At 37.9% G+C, this 16,439-nt stretch overlaps 4 protein-coding genes, 1 long non-coding RNA gene and 1 pseudogene across 6 annotated transcripts; 3 read left to right on the top strand and 3 right to left on the bottom strand.

The window, feature by feature from the left end:
* Positions 1-1,192: 1,192 nt before the first annotated feature.
* LOC106364063 (cytochrome P450 71B13-like) lies at positions 1,193-3,040 on the bottom strand. The gene is made up of 2 exons (XM_013803707.3): positions 2,165-3,040; positions 1,193-2,090 (listed from the first exon to the last, which is right to left on the bottom strand). Exons 1-2 carry the CDS (start codon positions 3,038-3,040, stop codon positions 1,476-1,478), a joined length of 1,491 nt encoding a protein of 496 aa, XP_013659161.2. The 3' UTR covers positions 1,193-1,475.
* A 1,212-nt stretch (positions 3,041-4,252) lies between these two features.
* Positions 4,253-4,960, bottom strand: LOC125593302. Its single transcript, XR_007329222.1, has 2 exons — positions 4,759-4,960; positions 4,253-4,658 (listed from the first exon to the last, which is right to left on the bottom strand). It is a non-coding gene; the product is annotated as an uncharacterized LOC125593302 (long non-coding RNA).
* LOC106365995 (early nodulin-like protein 3) lies at positions 4,330-5,113 on the top strand. The gene is made up of 2 exons (XM_013805523.3): positions 4,330-4,548; positions 4,627-5,113. The coding sequence occupies exons 1-2, from the start codon at positions 4,359-4,361 to the stop codon at positions 4,989-4,991; spliced, it is 555 nt and encodes a 184-aa protein (XP_013660977.1). The 5' UTR covers positions 4,330-4,358; the 3' UTR covers positions 4,992-5,113.
* LOC106365994 (nuclear nucleic acid-binding protein C1D) lies at positions 5,055-7,413 on the bottom strand. 2 transcript variants are annotated; one of them, XM_013805521.3, is made up of 6 exons: positions 7,276-7,413; positions 6,356-6,721; positions 6,228-6,283; positions 6,054-6,108; positions 5,466-5,546; positions 5,055-5,383 (listed from the first exon to the last, which is right to left on the bottom strand). In XM_013805521.3, exons 2-6 carry the CDS (start codon positions 6,579-6,581, stop codon positions 5,145-5,147), a joined length of 657 nt encoding a protein of 218 aa, XP_013660975.2. In that variant the 5' UTR covers positions 6,582-6,721; positions 7,276-7,413; the 3' UTR covers positions 5,055-5,144. The 2 variants fall into 2 exon arrangements, with proteins under 2 accessions (XP_013660975.2, XP_048625701.1); XM_048769744.1 differs by having other exon boundaries at positions 6,356-6,753.
* LOC106365996 (protein RRC1) lies at positions 7,278-13,132 on the top strand. The gene is made up of 17 exons (XM_013805524.3): positions 7,278-7,473; positions 7,563-7,692; positions 7,847-7,892; positions 8,131-8,191; positions 8,292-8,426; positions 8,547-8,663; positions 8,770-8,935; positions 9,480-9,592; positions 9,739-9,813; positions 10,185-10,406; positions 10,499-10,557; positions 10,640-10,724; positions 10,814-10,951; positions 11,187-11,411; positions 11,496-12,202; positions 12,336-12,499; positions 12,590-13,132. Exons 1-17 carry the CDS (start codon positions 7,399-7,401, stop codon positions 12,880-12,882), a joined length of 2,811 nt encoding a protein of 936 aa, XP_013660978.2. The 5' UTR covers positions 7,278-7,398; the 3' UTR covers positions 12,883-13,132.
* A 1,870-nt stretch (positions 13,133-15,002) lies between these two features.
* On the top strand, positions 15,003-16,431 carry LOC125593303 (annotated as a pseudogene).
* Positions 16,432-16,439: the final 8 nt, after the last annotated feature.

Consider the following 16,439-nt stretch of genomic DNA (forward strand, 5'->3'; position numbering starts at 1 on the left):
TTCCTTCTGGAAGCTTCCAATCAAATCGATAAAGAAGGTTGATAAGAGTCAAGTGTGCCAAAGCCATACCCATCCCCATACCAGGACACATCCTCCTTCCGCTACCAAACGGCAACAACTCAAAGTTCAAACCCTTGTAGTCAATCTCATTGTGTTAATAATGGGACACATAGAATTAATGACTAAGTTACTTTCAAACAGTATAATTTTTTTTTCCGATGAGCTGGCATAAGTTTTTTGGTTGTACATATAGGCTAAAACCGGATATAACTTATAGTGCGACACATAGGATTATTGACTAGGTTATTTTGACGATTTTTTTTTTCTTTAAAATAGAGTTAATATCGTGTGATTTGCTAGACCACATATCATATATTTCATCTTTACTTTAATTAATTCCAAAACTGAAATATGTTTCAGTTTACTAACCTCTCACATAAAGATTAATTCTTCAAAGTAATTTTGAGCTACGTAATCAAAGTAGTGAGCAAAACATGAAGAAAATCAAGAATATGAATACCCTCTTATCCAATTGTTTGATTCACATATTCATGGTAGTGTAATCTAAAACCATCAGAATTATTAACAAAACATTTAATTTATACTCCCCTTTGCTATAGACTTTATTTCTTCCGGTCCTAATAGAGATACCATGTTAAATAACCGTTGGGAGCAGCAGCAAACACCATTAACTTCTAAGGCTAACAGCTAGTTTCTTCTTCTATATATATAGACCCAATCCTTCATTCACAACATAGTTCAAATAAAACCACATCAGTTTCATACACAACATCAGTCTCATATACAAGCCTTTTCTAGGCCTGTTTTAAATGGCCAATTTGTGGCCCAGTCAAATTTACTTCCAGTATAGATTTCTCTTTGGCTATTAAACTATATAAACATTAATTTAATTATATAATTAACATTTAAATGTGAAAAATAAATTATCATATATAACATATTCATAAAAAAACTATGGAAAAAATACACTCAGCTATTAAAGGTCTCAAGTCTTTCACTCTCACCAGTGGTCTAGGAAGAACTCAAATTAGAAATTAGGGAGCAGTTTGACCCCAAAAAAAAAAAAAAAATTAGGGGGCCAAAATGTTTCTTCTGTAATGGTGAAGAATCTAGAGAGGCTTCTTAGCTAAAAATCTAATTGAATTTAGATGACTATAAGTTTTTATACAACTATAGTGTTAGTCAATTAGTCATGTTATACATTATTTGTGATCATTCAGCAAAATACTTGTATTTCATTCATTTGATAGACTAGTTAGAACCATAAGTAACGGTCAGGGAAAGTTGCGTAGTTATCAAAGACAATGTGCTAAACGATGCATATACATATAATAGTTATATAGGTTACATCTTGAACTAGTATATAAAAACAAGGTGCTAAACGATGGATTTACAAATGATATATAGTTATTTAGGTTACATATATCTTGAACTATATAAAACCAAGGATAACATTAACTCCACTGAGTAAGGACCGGGACAAGCTGAAGCGGAACTTTCTTAGGAGACACAAGCCCATACGATTCTTCAAGATCAACATCTTCTATCTCCATCCCTTCTGGAAGCTTCCAATCAAATCGATAAAGAAGGTTGATAAGAGTCAAGTGTGCCAAAGCCATACCCATCCCCATACCAGGACACATCCTCCTTCCGCTACCAAACGGCAACAACTCAAAGTTCAAACCCTTGTAGTCAATCTCATTGTCCAAGAACCTCTCGGGGATGAATGCTTCTGGATCATTCCAAACGTTTGGATTCCTATGAACACCCCAAATGTTGACATGGATCCATGTTTTCTTAGGAACATCGTAACCCGCGATCTTTATATCCTTTGAAGCCTCTCTTGGGATTAGAAGTGGTACAAGTGGGTTGATCCTTACCGTCTCTTTAACCACCATTTTGAGATACTCGAGTTGTTCTATATCTTCTTCTGTGATATTGTCTTTGTTTTTGATCACTTCTCTTACCTCGGCTTGTGCTTTCTTTAAAACTCTTGGGTTTGTGATCATGTGTGTCATCGCCCATGTTATTGTGTGGCCAGAAGTGTCTATTCCAGCAATAAGAACATTCTGTAATAAAAGAAAAAGACAAGATTAATAAATCACTTTATACAACAAGTGAAGAATGAAGTTACATTACTTACTAGAAGAATCCCTTTGGTGTGGTTTCTAGTAAGTCGATACTCTCCAAGTTCAGCCTCTCCCCTTTCCATTTTGAGAAGCAAGGCAATGATATCATCTTTAAGACTCTCATCTTCCATATGTTGCTTTATAGAATGTTCGAAAAATGCATCCATTGCCTTATAAACCTTCTCACATTTGCTATGTAACCCCGTGACCCTATCGATGATTCGACCAATGATAGGGAGGTAATCAGCTGCTGCGAAGCTCCCCAACACCTCCATGGTTTCTCGAATGACTTCCTCGTACGTGTCCTCGAGTTTGCTCCCTTTGAGATTTATCCCAAACCCTACTCTGCATATCACACTTCCAGACAGTTTCATTAACGTGTTGCTCAAGTTAACCTTGTTCCCCAATGAAGCAGACTCCTTCACGAACTCGACCAAGGAAGCAACTTCTTCTTCTCTTATATGCCGAAACGATTGCACCCTTTTCGCCGTGTAGAGCTCAAGAACCGTCATCTTCCGTACTTCCCTCCAGTACTTGCTATAAGGAGAAAAGGCTAGGTCGTTTAAGTTGTATGAAACTCTTGCGGCATACGTCAAGTACGGTCGCGAACAACAATCTGCGTCGAATGTTCTTAAGACATCCTTCACCGTCTCTGGAGATGACGCCACGACGGTAGGCACGTTTCCAAACTTGAGAGACATGAGAGGTCCATACTTTCCAGATAGTTCGAGCATCGAACGTTGGGGCTTGGATCCTAGTTGGTGCAAGTTTCCAATTATAGGAAGTCTTGGTGGTCCAGGAGGTAGATTCTTCTTGTTCTTTCTCATGTTCCTTGCAACGAGTAACGATGCAAAGATGACGACAGCAACAATGATATACCACATAATCATCTTGCCTCCTACACAAAAAGGGACAGTTTATACAAAGTCAGTTGATCTTCATAGAAATATAAAAAAAGTTTAGTGATAGATACACAAAATAAGCATGCTATTAAGTGGATTTGAAAAAACAACTAAAAAAGCATGTTATGTGAATTAAAAGACAGAACTAGAACCACCAAGCATCACTCTAGCCGTGCGTCAACATCAGATGATTCTGAATTTTATTATAACACTCAGACATGGGAAGGAGGACACACATACATATATGCTTAAAATACTCGAGAAACCAAGCGTTTCTTCTACAGTATTGAGACATAATATAGATAGAGAGACTGAGTTCGGTAAGATTACCTTAAAGTCTTATACTTTATGCTGAAGATTTTAGAGGAGCGAGCGAGATAGAGTATTTATCTTTACTTTGTTGTGGGGTGATTGTGTTACATGCATCAGGTGGTGGCAACATATATATGTACGGAGGTTGTGTGCTTGTGTTACACGCAGCAGGAGGTTCTTGTTACACGTAGAGAGCTGTTCGTCACCACTATTATCTATTTGAGATTGGCATCAAAGATTTAGCGATCCACTTGTTATTGTATAACATTTTCAAATAGTATAGTTTTCTTCTTTTTCTCATGAACTGACATAAATTTTGTTGGTTATATATACGGGATAAAGCCCGATATAATAATAGTATTACACGTAGAATTAATGAATTAATGACTAACCTATTTTCAAATGGTATAGTTTTTTTTTTTCGAGGAGCTGGCATAGATTTTTTGGTTTTATCTATATGCTACAGCCGGATATAACTTATAGTGTGACACATAGAATTAGTGACTAGGCTATTTTGACGATTTTTTTCTTTAAAAAATATAGTTAATATCGTGTAATCTGCTAGACCACATATATTTCATCTTTACTTTAATTAGTTCCAAAACTGAGATATGTTTTAATTTGCTAACGTCTAGATTAGTTCATCAAAGTAATTTTATATTTAGAGTTAAGTAGTCAAATTAGTGAGCAAAATAGGAGGAAAATCAAGAATATGAATACCCTCTTATCCAATTGTTTGATTCACAGATTCGTGGTAGTGTGACTAAAACCATGAGAATCATTAACGAAACATTTAATTTATACCCTCTTTTGCTATAGACTTTAATTTCTCCCGGTCCCAACAGAGAGACCATTTTAAATAACTGTTGGGAGCAGCAGCAAACACCATTAACTTCTAACGGCTAGTTTCTTCTTCTATATATGCAAACCCAATCATTCATTCACAACATAGTTCAAATAAAACCACATCAGTCTCATACACAACTTAACTATAATGGCTAAGATAACTCTTGTTGATACTTCCTGTCTATTATCCTTCTTCTTGTTATTGTTGGCTGATCTCTCCTGTTGCAAAGAAATTCTGGTCGGAGGCAAACACACTGCTTGGAAAATCCCTTCCTCACCCTCTGATTCACTCAACAAATGGGCTGAGAGTTTGCGGTTTCATGTTGGAGACTCTCTCGGTGAGTTTTTTTGCAAAATCTTGGTTTTCAAACTTCTGAAACTCTTTGTGATTGTGTGTTTATGCAATTTGTGGACAGTGTGGAAGTACGATGGGGAGAAGGATTCGGTTCTGCAAGTGACAAAAGATGCGTACATTAACTGCAACACCACAAACCCAGTAGCTAGCTACAGCAATGGAGACACTAAGGTGAAGCTAGAGAGATCTGGACCTTTCTTCTTCATCAGTGGCTCTAAGAGCAACTGTGTCCAAGGCGAGAAGCTCCACATTGTTGTCATGTCATCTCGTGGTGGTTTCTTCACTGGGGGCTCTGCTCCTTCTCCTGCACCTTCTCCTGCTCTTTTGGAAGCTCAAGCTGTTCCTCCTGCAACTGGTTCTGCTTCTTCTCTGACTAGTAGAGTTGGGGTTTTGGGATTTGTTGGATTAGCAATCGTTTTGGTCTGAGTTTACCTATATAGACTTTTGTTTAGATTCCATCTCTGCTTATAGATTCTTTCATCTATGAGATTGTTTTAAAATTCGTTTGGCTATTCTGAATATATACTAGATGAAAAGCTTCTTGCTAACCATAATGGCAATGTACAACATACATCGTCCCTAACTATTGGAAACAGCATCATTTGAACCATCGGCTGCTGCCATTAGAGGGCCCTTCAAACCATCTTCATTGTCACCATTATTAAGCTCACGAGCTGCCTTTTCAAGAAACTCCTTTGCAGCTGACTGAACAGACTGTTTCTCATCTGATTGGCATTTCCTCTTTTTCGCAGTTGTTGCTGAATATGTCATACTTGATTTCTCTCCTATACTCAGGTCTCTGATGTTTTGCTTTTGAGCTGCATTCATTTACCAACGATTATGAGAGAAACATGGATATATAAAGGAGAAAATAAGAGCAAAAACTGTATGAAAGGTTACCAGATGTAAGATCAGGCAAAGAGTGTTCGATGAAACGTGTAGCTGCCTGACGGTTTAAGACTGTAGTCTGACGCAACGGTTCTACGATAAACACAGAGAAACATATAAGGGAAAAGGGATCATCTAGTGGTTTAGTGGATAAAGACATTGAAAGGTAGCATTCCAGCTCCCCCCTCCCCCACACAACTTCAGATAGTAGACGAGAACAAATAGATTCAAATCAAATAAGTTTTATAGAAGGAAGTGCTTCTTGTCGGAAACAAAGTTGAAATATCAATCCATTTGAGGATAGAAATTGCTCAAAAGGAAAAAAAAAGGGGAAAAGCGATATACATAGAAAATACCAACAAAGCAGTTTCTTTGATTTCAATAGACTATACAAAGTTGATGACATTGTTGGTACTGCCATGCATTTAAGACTGGTGTGTGCAATAAAGAATCATTCAACGAAGAGGTTACAATTAAGACTTAAAACTGAAGGAAACTAACAAGCACATATACTCGGATACATAGTCCCAACAGTAAAAGGTTAAAACAAACTTAAATACCCAATTCAACAGTCACAGGTAAACAAGTTTTGATCTTTACCTTTACTTCGATCCATACACCGCTGCAACTTGTCTCTGTAAACGTTTAGCCTCTCCTGAAAACAATACTACCATCAACATAACAACCAAAAAGATGCCTTTTTGATTTGCATTTGCAAACGCATAGACTCTCTACAAACACCAATTTGATTAAAGACACGAACTTTACACATACAATTTCAGATTTCACACGATGATCATCGGGGTTAACACCAGCACACCTCAGCCTCACTGGAAAACCATCTCAAAATGAACAAACTTTACGGATTAACAAGAAAGAAGAAGGGAGAAAGAGGGTTTTACGAGTGAAAATCGTTGTGGTGGATTCGGCTAGAAAGTACATAGTCTTAGCCCTCTGCAGTGGCTGCATTTGGGAAAGAGCCTCTGGCTTAGCTAAAGACGTCATCATCTGCTCGAGCTGCCGTTTCAGTTCCTCGAGGTGGGATAGAGTTTGTTTCACAGCCTCCATAGCTGACTCCGGGACAACTCCCGCGGCGGCGCTTCTACTTCCTCCTCCACCTCCTTCCATACCGAGAATTGGAATTACACACTCCGAGAGAATGGCGTCAGCATTATCAAAGATGGTGTCAAACTCAGTCAAACGTGGGCCGTTGAAGGGCCGAAACACTTTTAAGGCCGTTGCGTTTTTTTTTTTTGCTGTTCTTGGGCCTTGAGAATGAAAATGCTTTTAAAATAATTTTCTGTTGAATTATTTCTATTGTTATTACATTATTTAAATGTGTAAAAACTGGATTTAAGTTAATATATTTCTTGTAACAGCATATAATTTAATTTTTAATTTTTTTTTTCAAGTATCAATTTTATTCAATCAGATTTTTATTGATAAGAAAATTAGCTTATATTATCATATTTAACTTATATAGAAAATAATACATCTCATGTTCTATTTTAACTAAAGAATCAATAGAAATTATGAACTCTAGATATATAAAAACTATGATAATTTCTCAAAAAAACCTTTCAATAAAAAAATTAGTTTTGAAAAAAAATATCGGTTAATTTAAATTATTTAAGCAATTTGAATATTTATTTAATTGAAAATATGTTTTTTTAATAGTTAGATCGATTGAGTAATTTTGATGAGTCTACAAATTAATTTACGTAGTTTTTAATAACTTGTTTGAAAGGATAATTACTTGTCGTAAATTGACAGAAAAATATTTAAATGAAATTAAAGCGATTTATATCCCAATTTTCTTAACCTTGGTATCGCTTGTCCTCCTGAGTGCTCACGTGCTGTGTTTCTCGTGGAGCCCTGATCGTTCTCGATTCCCCTCAAACCCTAGCTCCGATTCAGAATCCACAATCTCCGTAGCAGCTGAAAGATGAGCTCGTTCTCGATCACCCGTAAGAAAACGCCGTTCCAGAAACACAAGGAGGAAGAAGAAGCCAGGAAGAAGGTTCGTCAATCTCTCTTTCGCAAGCAAATTCAGTTCCGATGAGTAGTAGATTGATTGATTGATTAATCGATCCAATTTTAAAAGCGCAGAAAGCTGAGGATGAGACGGCTCGTCTCTATCAGGAGTTCGTGGAGTCGTTTCAAGGGGAGAGTGGGACCAAGACTTTTGTTCGAGGCGGCACTATTAACCCCGGCGACAAGCCTAAAGCTGATTCCGAAGGTAAAAAAAGGGCTATATAGCTTTAACTTGTTTGTTACATTGCTTTGTGTGCTTTCTTTTTAGATGGTGTCAAAAATGGTTAGAACTTTGTTTATATTGAGAACACATTAATAAGAGTATGGACCTTTTTTTTCTATGCGTTCGCGGATGGCAGGTGAAAAGTCCAAAGATGGGGGTTCGGTTTCAAAGAAGGGAAGTAGGTAAAGTGGTTATCTGATTGCTTTTGATTGATATGAATCAACCTTGCAATGCCATCATAAACAGAAAGAGTTTGAACTTTCTGATGCGTTTAAAACGTTTGATGTGGTTGGGTAGAATATTACCATCTGTCATGTGATAAACGCTGTGGATCTTAGGAATAGTTTTATTGGGATTGCTTGAAAAGAAGTTGAAGTTTTTGTGTGATATTGTATATTATCTTTCGCGTAATCTGTGCAGGTATGTGCCCTCTTTTCTTCCTCCACCAATGGCATCTAAGGGTAAAGAAACAGAGAGGAAGGTCAGTAGCAAGCCTATTTTCACTGTATTTCTTTTTAATCGGTTTGGTGCTTTGAAGCAGCAATTGGTTAGTTGTAATTTTGTTTTTCTCAACTTTGTAGAGGGAGGAGGAGAGACCTAAGGAGAGAGATAAGGGAAAGACTCGAAACATAGATAATTTCATGGAGGAGCTGAAACGTGAACAAGAAATGAGGGAAAGACGTAACCAGGATCGTGACCGTCAGGGCGATAGCTCGGTTAGTCATCATCATTGTCTTGTGCTCTTTTCATCTGTTTTCTGCTTTCAGGGTAACCCTGAACTGTTTTTAGGAGAGATATGTTCTGCATTTTGTACTTAAAATTTATTCTATCTTCAGCCTACTAGCCGCTTTGATGAGCTACCTGATGATTTTGATCCCACTGGAAGGCTAGGATCGTTTGATGATGGTGACCCACAAACTACAAATTTGTATGTTGGCAATCTATCCCCAAAGGTATTTTTATTCTTACATGAATTTATGTACTGTATTCTCTCGCCAATATTTTATTGTATGCGTCCTTGACTTATATTTTTGAGATGTGGTCTTTATGCTCAAATAGGTTGATGAGAACTTCCTTTTGCGCACGTTTGGAAGATTTGGGCCCATAGCTAGTGTCAAGATTATGTGGCCAAGAACAGATGAGGAGAAGAGGCGACAAAGAAACTGTGGGTTTGTTTCCTTCATGCATAGAGCTGATGGACAAGCTGCAAAAGATGAAATGCAAGGTTAGCTAGCCTTCTTCTCTCTAGAACTATCTATTGTATCCTGGCCTAGAGATCAATTGATAGGTAGGGGCAACATGCCAACGTGTGTAATGTATGATAGAAAAGCTTAAAATGGATCATTGTACAAGAAACGTTTCTAGGTTCTATGCTATTTCAATAGCCTATTTTGACTACTTTAAGTCAAAAATATTTGATTGGTTTCGTAAGTGTAAATTCTACGTCATTGTGTAACCAAAATTCAATACAAGGCATGCATTGCCATTCAGTTTTAGTCCTTATTACTACCTAGCTTTTGTTGCCTTGGCTTTTCTTTCTTCATTGATGCAATTTCTTCCGTCTCTTCGTTCTTCAGTATTACTGCTTTGTGTTGTTGTCTTTTCTTTCTTGATCGATACAACTTACCCACTGGTTAGTAAATGTTGGGAAATAATGGTCCTGCTGGCAATTTTTACTAGTCTATGGTCGACTGGTTTTGTATTAGCTGAACATCCTAATTGCATGTGACAATTTATAGAAACTTATGAAGGAGATACTAATTTTACAGGGATCATCGTGTACGATTATGAATTGAAGATTGGTTGGGGTAAAGCGGTTTCTCTACCATCACAAGCATTACCCGCTCCACCACCTGGACATATGGCTATTCGTAGTAAGGAGGTCTGTGATGCATCATGTGCTACTCTTTGAGATACATTTCTTCTTTTATCCTATATAACCTATGAATGGGGATTCGTATATTTCCATACTGCCAGTTTTATATTAATTAATTGTCACTCTAATATTTCATATATTTTCATTGGCAGGGCTGCAACTTGATTTTTTCTGGTCAATCGGGTCCACCAATAATAACTTCTGTTCCAACTCAAAACTCTGAGCTGGTATGTAAACTTGACTCTACATGGCTTGAATTGGTCCTTCAGAAGTTTTATATGATATTCGAGGAGTACTTGAATTACTTTATGGTCAAATATATAACCTCTGTTTCTTAAAGTGACTTAGAACATAGAACGAAGGAACTAACTAGGGTTGAATTCTGATACATCCTCTACTCTCTCAAATCTCCAAAAGGCTCCAAACCAGTCCCCATATACTCGACATTTCTTAGTACTTGATGCTTCTCTTATTTGTAGTGATACTGGTTTGACTAACTTGCTGATATGGCACCTGTAATTGAAGACATTCTTACCAATTACCCTTTTTAATAATCTTACTTCAAATGTACATCTCTTGCATGGAATTCCTTTCACAGTTTCTTACCCCCAATGTTCCGGATATCACTGTTGTTACACCTGAGAACGAGCACCTTAGACATGTGATTGATACAATGGCTCTCTATGTTCTGGATGGTGAATGTGCGTTTGAACAAGCTATCATGGAGAGGGGCCGTGGGAATCCACTCTTTAGTTTCTTGTTTGAGCTGGGATCAAAGGAGCATACTTACTACGTCTGGAGACTCTATTCTTTTGCTCAGGTATGTTTTAAATACTTTGCAGCTAAGTATATCTTAGATTCTCCTTAAGCTTTACATTGTCATAAGCTGATGAATATGTTTGCATTGTTTAGGGTGATACACTTCAAAGGTGGAGAACAGAGCCGTATATCATGATAACTGGTAGTGGAAGGTATTAAAGCTTGAAACTGATTCTGGTGTTCGGCTGGGTTTCCCTTGTATTGATTTAACACTGTCTTTTACTTTTATTGCAGATGGATACCACCACCACTACCTGTAAATAAGAGCCTGGAGCATGAAAAAGAGTCGACAAGCACATATGCAGCGGGAAGAAGCAGGGTAATCGTCTTGCAGTCTCACTTCTGATTTTTTTTCTCATCTTTTGTTCTATACTATAGCGGGATACCTTACACTGGTAAATTTTACAGCGTGCGGAAGTTGAGAGGCCTCTGACGGATCCTCAAAGGGATGACTTCGAGGACATGTTGCGTGCTCTAACTCTAGAAAGGAGCCAAATAAAAGAAGCTATGGGCTTCTCTTTAGATAATGCAGATGCAGCTGGAGAGGTATTATTTGTTCCGAATTCTGTTGTTATATTTAGATTTACAGACATCATATGCTTCATAGATATCCTTCAGAAGCTTCTGATATGTTATAATCTCTTAATTTGCACTATACATCTAAAAGAGGCATTATACATTCTTTCTTCGACACATCTCAATGATCTCATTGAATCTCTGAGCATAATTATCGTTAGTAAATAGATATTCAGACGTCATTTCCTGTTTATTAATCCCACAGGTTGTTGAAGTTCTGACGGAGTCCCTGACACTAAAAGAGACATCAATTCCAACTAAAGTTGCTAGACTCCTGCTTGTGTCTGATATTCTTCATAATAGCAGCGCACCTGTTAAAAATGCATCTGCATACCGAACCAAGTTCGAAGCAACACTTCCCGATATAATGGAAAGCTTCAATGATCTTTACCGGAGCATAACTGGAAGAATTACTGCTGAGGCTCTAAAAGTACTGTCAGAAAGAAAATTAATCTTTGATGATATTTCTTTGCCTTATGAATCTCTGTTTTAAACTCATTCGAACCCTTTGCAGGAACGGGTTCTCAAAGTTCTGCAAGTATGGGCGGATTGGTTTCTCTTTTCAGATGCATACATATCTGGACTACGTACAACATTTCTTCGTTCGGGAATCTCTGGTGTTACCTCATTTCATTCTATCTGCGGCGATGCACCAGAGATAGAGAAGAAAGGTTACAATGATATCAGCGATATTGGTTATCCAGATAGTGCACTGGCAATAGGCAAAGAGGGTGCAAGGCAAGAGCTGATGGATTTACCAATTTCTGAGCTTGAAAGACGCTGCCGACACAATGGACTGTCTCTTGTAGGGGGTAGAGTAGTGATGGTTGCTCGGCTACTGAGCCTTGAAGACACAGAGAAACAACGTGGATATGAAGTAGCGGATGAAATTTCAAAGTATCCGCAGCAAGACCATTCAACTTGGGAAGAAGTTAGGAATGTGACTGAGGTTGAAATGAAAGAGCCTATGAGTCTGACCACGACAATACCAATCCCTCAGCCTGAGCTGAAAGCCTTTGTGGGAAAGGAGAAGAGTGACCTCCTATTGACAGCTTCAAAATGGGCTAAGGAGGATGACGAAGCTGACGATGAACAACAGAAGAACTACTCTCCGGGAAGCGGCAATGCTGGTGGGATAACTTTTAAGGCTGATGACGAGGATCTCAAGGATAGTGATCGTGTTCGTACCCAACCTGACAATGGAATGGACGAGGAACAAAGGTTTTATCACTTCATCTACTTCTGAAAATATTTTAGGATGGATTAAAAGATACCAATTTGCATTATTGCTTCGTATTGGTGCTTCGAAGCTCAATAGGCTACTTACTTACTCTGTTTTTTTCTTGTAATGCAGACAAAAGCGGAGACGCATAGAAGTTGCGTTGATAGAGTATCGTGAAACTCTCGAGGAACAGGGGATGAAAAACTCCGAGGAGATAGAGAAAAAAGTTGAAATCAAACGAAGGAGGCTTGAAGTTGATTATGGCTTAACAGCATCTAACGAGGGCAACAAAAATAGTGAGTTATACTTACACCTGATAGTAACTCCAGGACATGGGCGTGTTCATGTTCGTTCCTCATGCAAATTTTAACACTTTTCAACTGCAGAGAAATCAACTGTAGAGCGGAAGGAGAGGCCTCCTGAAGATTCTCGGGAATCGTCTAAAAAGCGACAGCGTGGGGAAAACCAGAGCGCAAGTCCACCAAGGAAATCATCAACAAGGGAGAGAGATCATGACTTGGACCGAGACAGGGACAGGGGGAGACTCAGAGACAGAGATAGGCAACATGATTTGAACAGAGATCGAGACCGACGTGAAAAGAGTTTAAGCCACGAGCGAGACGATCATGATAAAAGCAGAGAGAGAGACAGGGAGTGGCGCAGACGAGGCACGAGATGATGATTGTTCCTTCAGCCGCATGGTTTGTTCTCTGCATGAAGCACTGTTCCTATGATAGAATTTCGAATTTTCAACCCTTCTGTGTTTCTGAACCCAGAAGATATGTAGAACTCATTCTCAGACACAGCTTGTAATTGTGTGCTCCATCCCCAGTTTCTAAGATTTCTCACTCATTGTTTCTTCTGCAGTTATAAATATTTTGGAAACACATTTATTTTCAACAGGTTAAATTAATTGCTACTTCCAAGCATCGCAACCATTTCTGAAACACTACTCCCTTGTGCTTCATATTTTTTTTTTTCAAATTAGATAATGTTTTAACTTTCAAGTTTCGATGTAAAATTTGTATATAACTATTCCCTCCGTTTTTTAATATAAATCGTTTTAGAATTGTGCACATAGATTAAGAAATTATTAGTTTTTTATATTTTCTAAACAAAAACATCATTAATTATTCACCTAACCACAAAATAGAAATATTATCATTGGTTATATAACATTAAGTGTTAATAAATTTTACATAGAAAACCGAAAACGTTATATAATTTAGAACATAAAAATTTCTTTAAAACGACTTATATTAAAAAACGGGAGGAGTATATAATTTTTTGCATTATACTGTTTGGTTTATTGTTGATTAAATTACAAGTAGATAAATAATTAATGAATTTATGTTTAAAAAACTTGCCAAAAATGTTTTGAATTAGTGCGCATCAGCACAAAACACGTTAGCTAATAAAGAATGGAGAAAGTGGTAAATTTCAAGTAAGGGTCTGTTTGTTTCTCCATCTGGAAGAAGATAAGAGTTTTGTTTGTTTAGGCACTAAAAGTGCAACTCATTCAGATGGATCATCCGGATGACTTTTGAAAATTTAGGCTTAATTTTAAAGTTCATTCAGCTGAACCAATTTGGATCATTTGAATGGAGATGGTTCATTCAAAATTGTATAATGTCTATTATACCCCTAATGTAATTCACAAATTACAAACCTAAACATAATATCATTTTTGACACAAACGAAAACTGATAAAACTACAAAAACACTTTTTCCCGTGCTAAAAACTATTTTTTCGCGCCAAAAACCCAAAACGCATTTTCCCGCTAAAATTGCAAAAAAAATGTTTTCACGTCAAAATTGCAAAAACGTGTTTTTCCGCAAAAACTGAAAACATCTTTTCATGCCAAAATCACAAAAAATGTTTTCACGCCAACACCCCCAAAATACATTTTTCCGTCAAAACACAAAAAAAAACACGTTTTCCCGCCAAAGTCGCAAACCGTGTTTTCCCGCCAAAATTGCAAAAAACGTGTTTTCCCGCCAAAACCAAAAAATGTGTTTTCCCGCCAAAACCAAAAAACGTGTTTTCTCGCCAAAACCAAAAATTTGTATTTTCCCCCCAAAACCGAAAAATCTCGTTTTCCCGCGAAAACCGTAAAATGTGTTCTCACCAAAAACGCGTTTTCCCGCCAAAACCGCAAAAACGCGTTTTCCCGCCAAAACCGCAAAAAACGCGTTTCCGCCAAAACCGCAAAAACGCATTTTTCTGCCAAAACCGCAAAAACGCGTTTTTCTGCCAAAACCACAAAAATGTGTTTTCCTCCAAAAACGCAAAAAATGTGTTTTCCCGCCAAAAACGTGTTTTCCCGACAAAACCGCAAAAACGCGCTTTCCCGCCAAAAACGCAAAAATGCGTTTTCCCGCCAAAATCGTAAAAACGTGGTTCCCTCCAAAACCGCAAAAACGTGTTTTCTCGCAAAAAACGTGTTTTCCCGCCAAAACCGCAAAAACTTGTTTTCTCGCCAAAACCAAAAAATTGTATTTTCCCGCCAAAACCGGAAAATATCGTTTTCCCGCCAGAACCGAAAAATCTTGTTTTCCGCCAAAACATAAAAAATATGTTTTCTCGCTAAAACCGAAAAAACTTGTTTTCCCGCCCAAACCGCAAAAAAAAAAACTCGTTAATTTTGAAATAATTCTAATGTAAATATATTAAACTAAATAATTAAATGTAATATAGTTAAAATTAATATTAAACATATGATTAAATCAACACAAGGATATTTTGGTAATTTCTTTACTAAACTCATTTGAATGGGAATGAAAATAAAGAAACAAACATAAGATCCATTTAGATGATTCATCTAGATGAGCTATGTAGATGGACAAACAAACAATCACAAAAATCTGAATGGATCATTTGAATAGATCATACAAATGAATCATTTGGATGGAGATGGCAAATGGTGAAACAAACAGCCCCTAACATAATAATATCGAGAGACGACCATTGGCCCATTTGAGCAGCCAACCAGAGAAGAAGAGTGACTGAGGATTATTATCATGAACCAAACCGAAAGCTCTGCCAACGAGAATAATCCCAAACCGGCCATAACCGGAGAAACATCCGCCGTACCGGAATGGATAACCGAGACTATCAAAGGTGGATCGCTCCGCCACGTCGATCTCCATACCGGAATCAACGGCTGGGCTTCACCTCCAGGCGACGTCTTCTGATAGATTTAGCTTAGCTCGAACTCTAGAACTCTGTAAATCCGTTTATTGAAATAGAAAGCTTGAAGTCTGAATACGAATTACAATCTCATGACGATAGTAAAAGTATTCACCGATCTCATAACGATCGGGAGAGAAGACTCATAGCGTCTTTCTTCTGCAACAACAAGCATCCAAAAAGAAAACAAACTTTCGAATTCTATTTGAATGAAAAAACGATCGTAACAGCAAAGCCTCTTTTTGAACTCCAGTCTTTGCTTTACTCTTTATTCTTCAAACCTTTTGTCTCACTCCCAGTCTTTACTTCCTCCAATCATATTCAAATCCTTCCCTCCACTTGACTCTCACGCGTCAACCTTCTCCACCTCTCCACCTCTGCTCTTCCTCTTCCTATAATATGAGTTATGGAACCTATCATCTTCTCTCTCCGCTCCGCCAACTACTTCACAAACAAACAGAAATCTCCCGGCGGAGACTACCTCCTCTCTCCCGCCAGCGTTGACTGGCTCAAATCCAGTGAAAAACTCAGACAACCTCCTTACTCGTCCCGACAACCGCGGTAGCTCACTCCCTCAGACAAGCCCAAGCTCGCGGCGAATCCCGAAACAGCTTCATCTTCGCCGTGAACTTCCAAGTTTCAGGCAAAGAACACTACAACTTGGTCTTCTACTTCGCAACGGAAGAACCGATCCCCTCAGACTCCGTCCTGAAACGCTTCGTCGACGGAGACGAATCGTACCGTAACCAGAGACTCAAGCTAGTTAGCCAAATCGTGAAAGGGCCGGCCATGGATAGTTAAAGCGGCGGCAGGGCAGTTCGGCGCGTTCCTTGTCGGTAAGACAGTTTCGTGTTACTTACAGTTTCGTGTTAGTTACCATAGAGGACCAAACTACTTCGAGATCGATTAATGTTCAATTAGTCACTTCACCAATCAGATTATGACGCATGGAAAATAAGTTTTTAAAAAAATTATTCAAGAAAAATCTATCCCAATATTTCAGCTACATCTTTTTTTTTTTTTTTTTTAACTTCATTTAATATTCT

This window comes from Brassica napus, chromosome C9, assembly GCF_020379485.1.
Source record: "Brassica napus cultivar Da-Ae chromosome C9, Da-Ae, whole genome shotgun sequence".
NCBI classification, from domain to species: Eukaryota; Viridiplantae; Streptophyta; class Magnoliopsida; order Brassicales; family Brassicaceae; genus Brassica; species Brassica napus.

Coding starts and splice junctions, on each gene's coding strand:
- LOC106365994 (XM_013805521.3), bottom strand. CDS start 6,581: ATGGAAGGAGGTGGAGGAGGAAGTAGAAGCGCCGCCGCGGGAGTTGTC. Junction 5,547..6,053: donor GTGTATGGATCGAAGTAAAG/GTAAAGATCAAA, acceptor TGTTTATCGTAG/AACCGTTGCGTCAGACTACA. Junction 5,384..5,465: donor TTTGCCTGATCTTACATCTG/GTAACCTTTCAT, acceptor AAATGAATGCAG/CTCAAAAGCAAAACATCAGA.
- LOC106364063 (XM_013803707.3), bottom strand. CDS start 3,040: ATGATTATGTGGTATATCATTGTTGCTGTCGTCATCTTTGCATCGTTA. Junction 2,091..2,164: donor ACACCAAAGGGATTCTTCTA/GTAAGTAATGTA, acceptor CTTTTATTACAG/AATGTTCTTATTGCTGGAAT.
- LOC106365996 (XM_013805524.3), top strand. CDS start 7,399: ATGAGCTCGTTCTCGATCACCCGTAAGAAAACGCCGTTCCAGAAACAC. Junction 7,693..7,846: donor GCCTAAAGCTGATTCCGAAG/GTAAAAAAAGGG, acceptor CGCGGATGGCAG/GTGAAAAGTCCAAAGATGGG. Junction 11,412..11,495: donor TTACTGCTGAGGCTCTAAAA/GTACTGTCAGAA, acceptor AACCCTTTGCAG/GAACGGGTTCTCAAAGTTCT.
- LOC106365995 (XM_013805523.3), top strand. CDS start 4,359: ATGGCTAAGATAACTCTTGTTGATACTTCCTGTCTATTATCCTTCTTC. Junction 4,549..4,626: donor TCATGTTGGAGACTCTCTCG/GTGAGTTTTTTT, acceptor ATTTGTGGACAG/TGTGGAAGTACGATGGGGAG.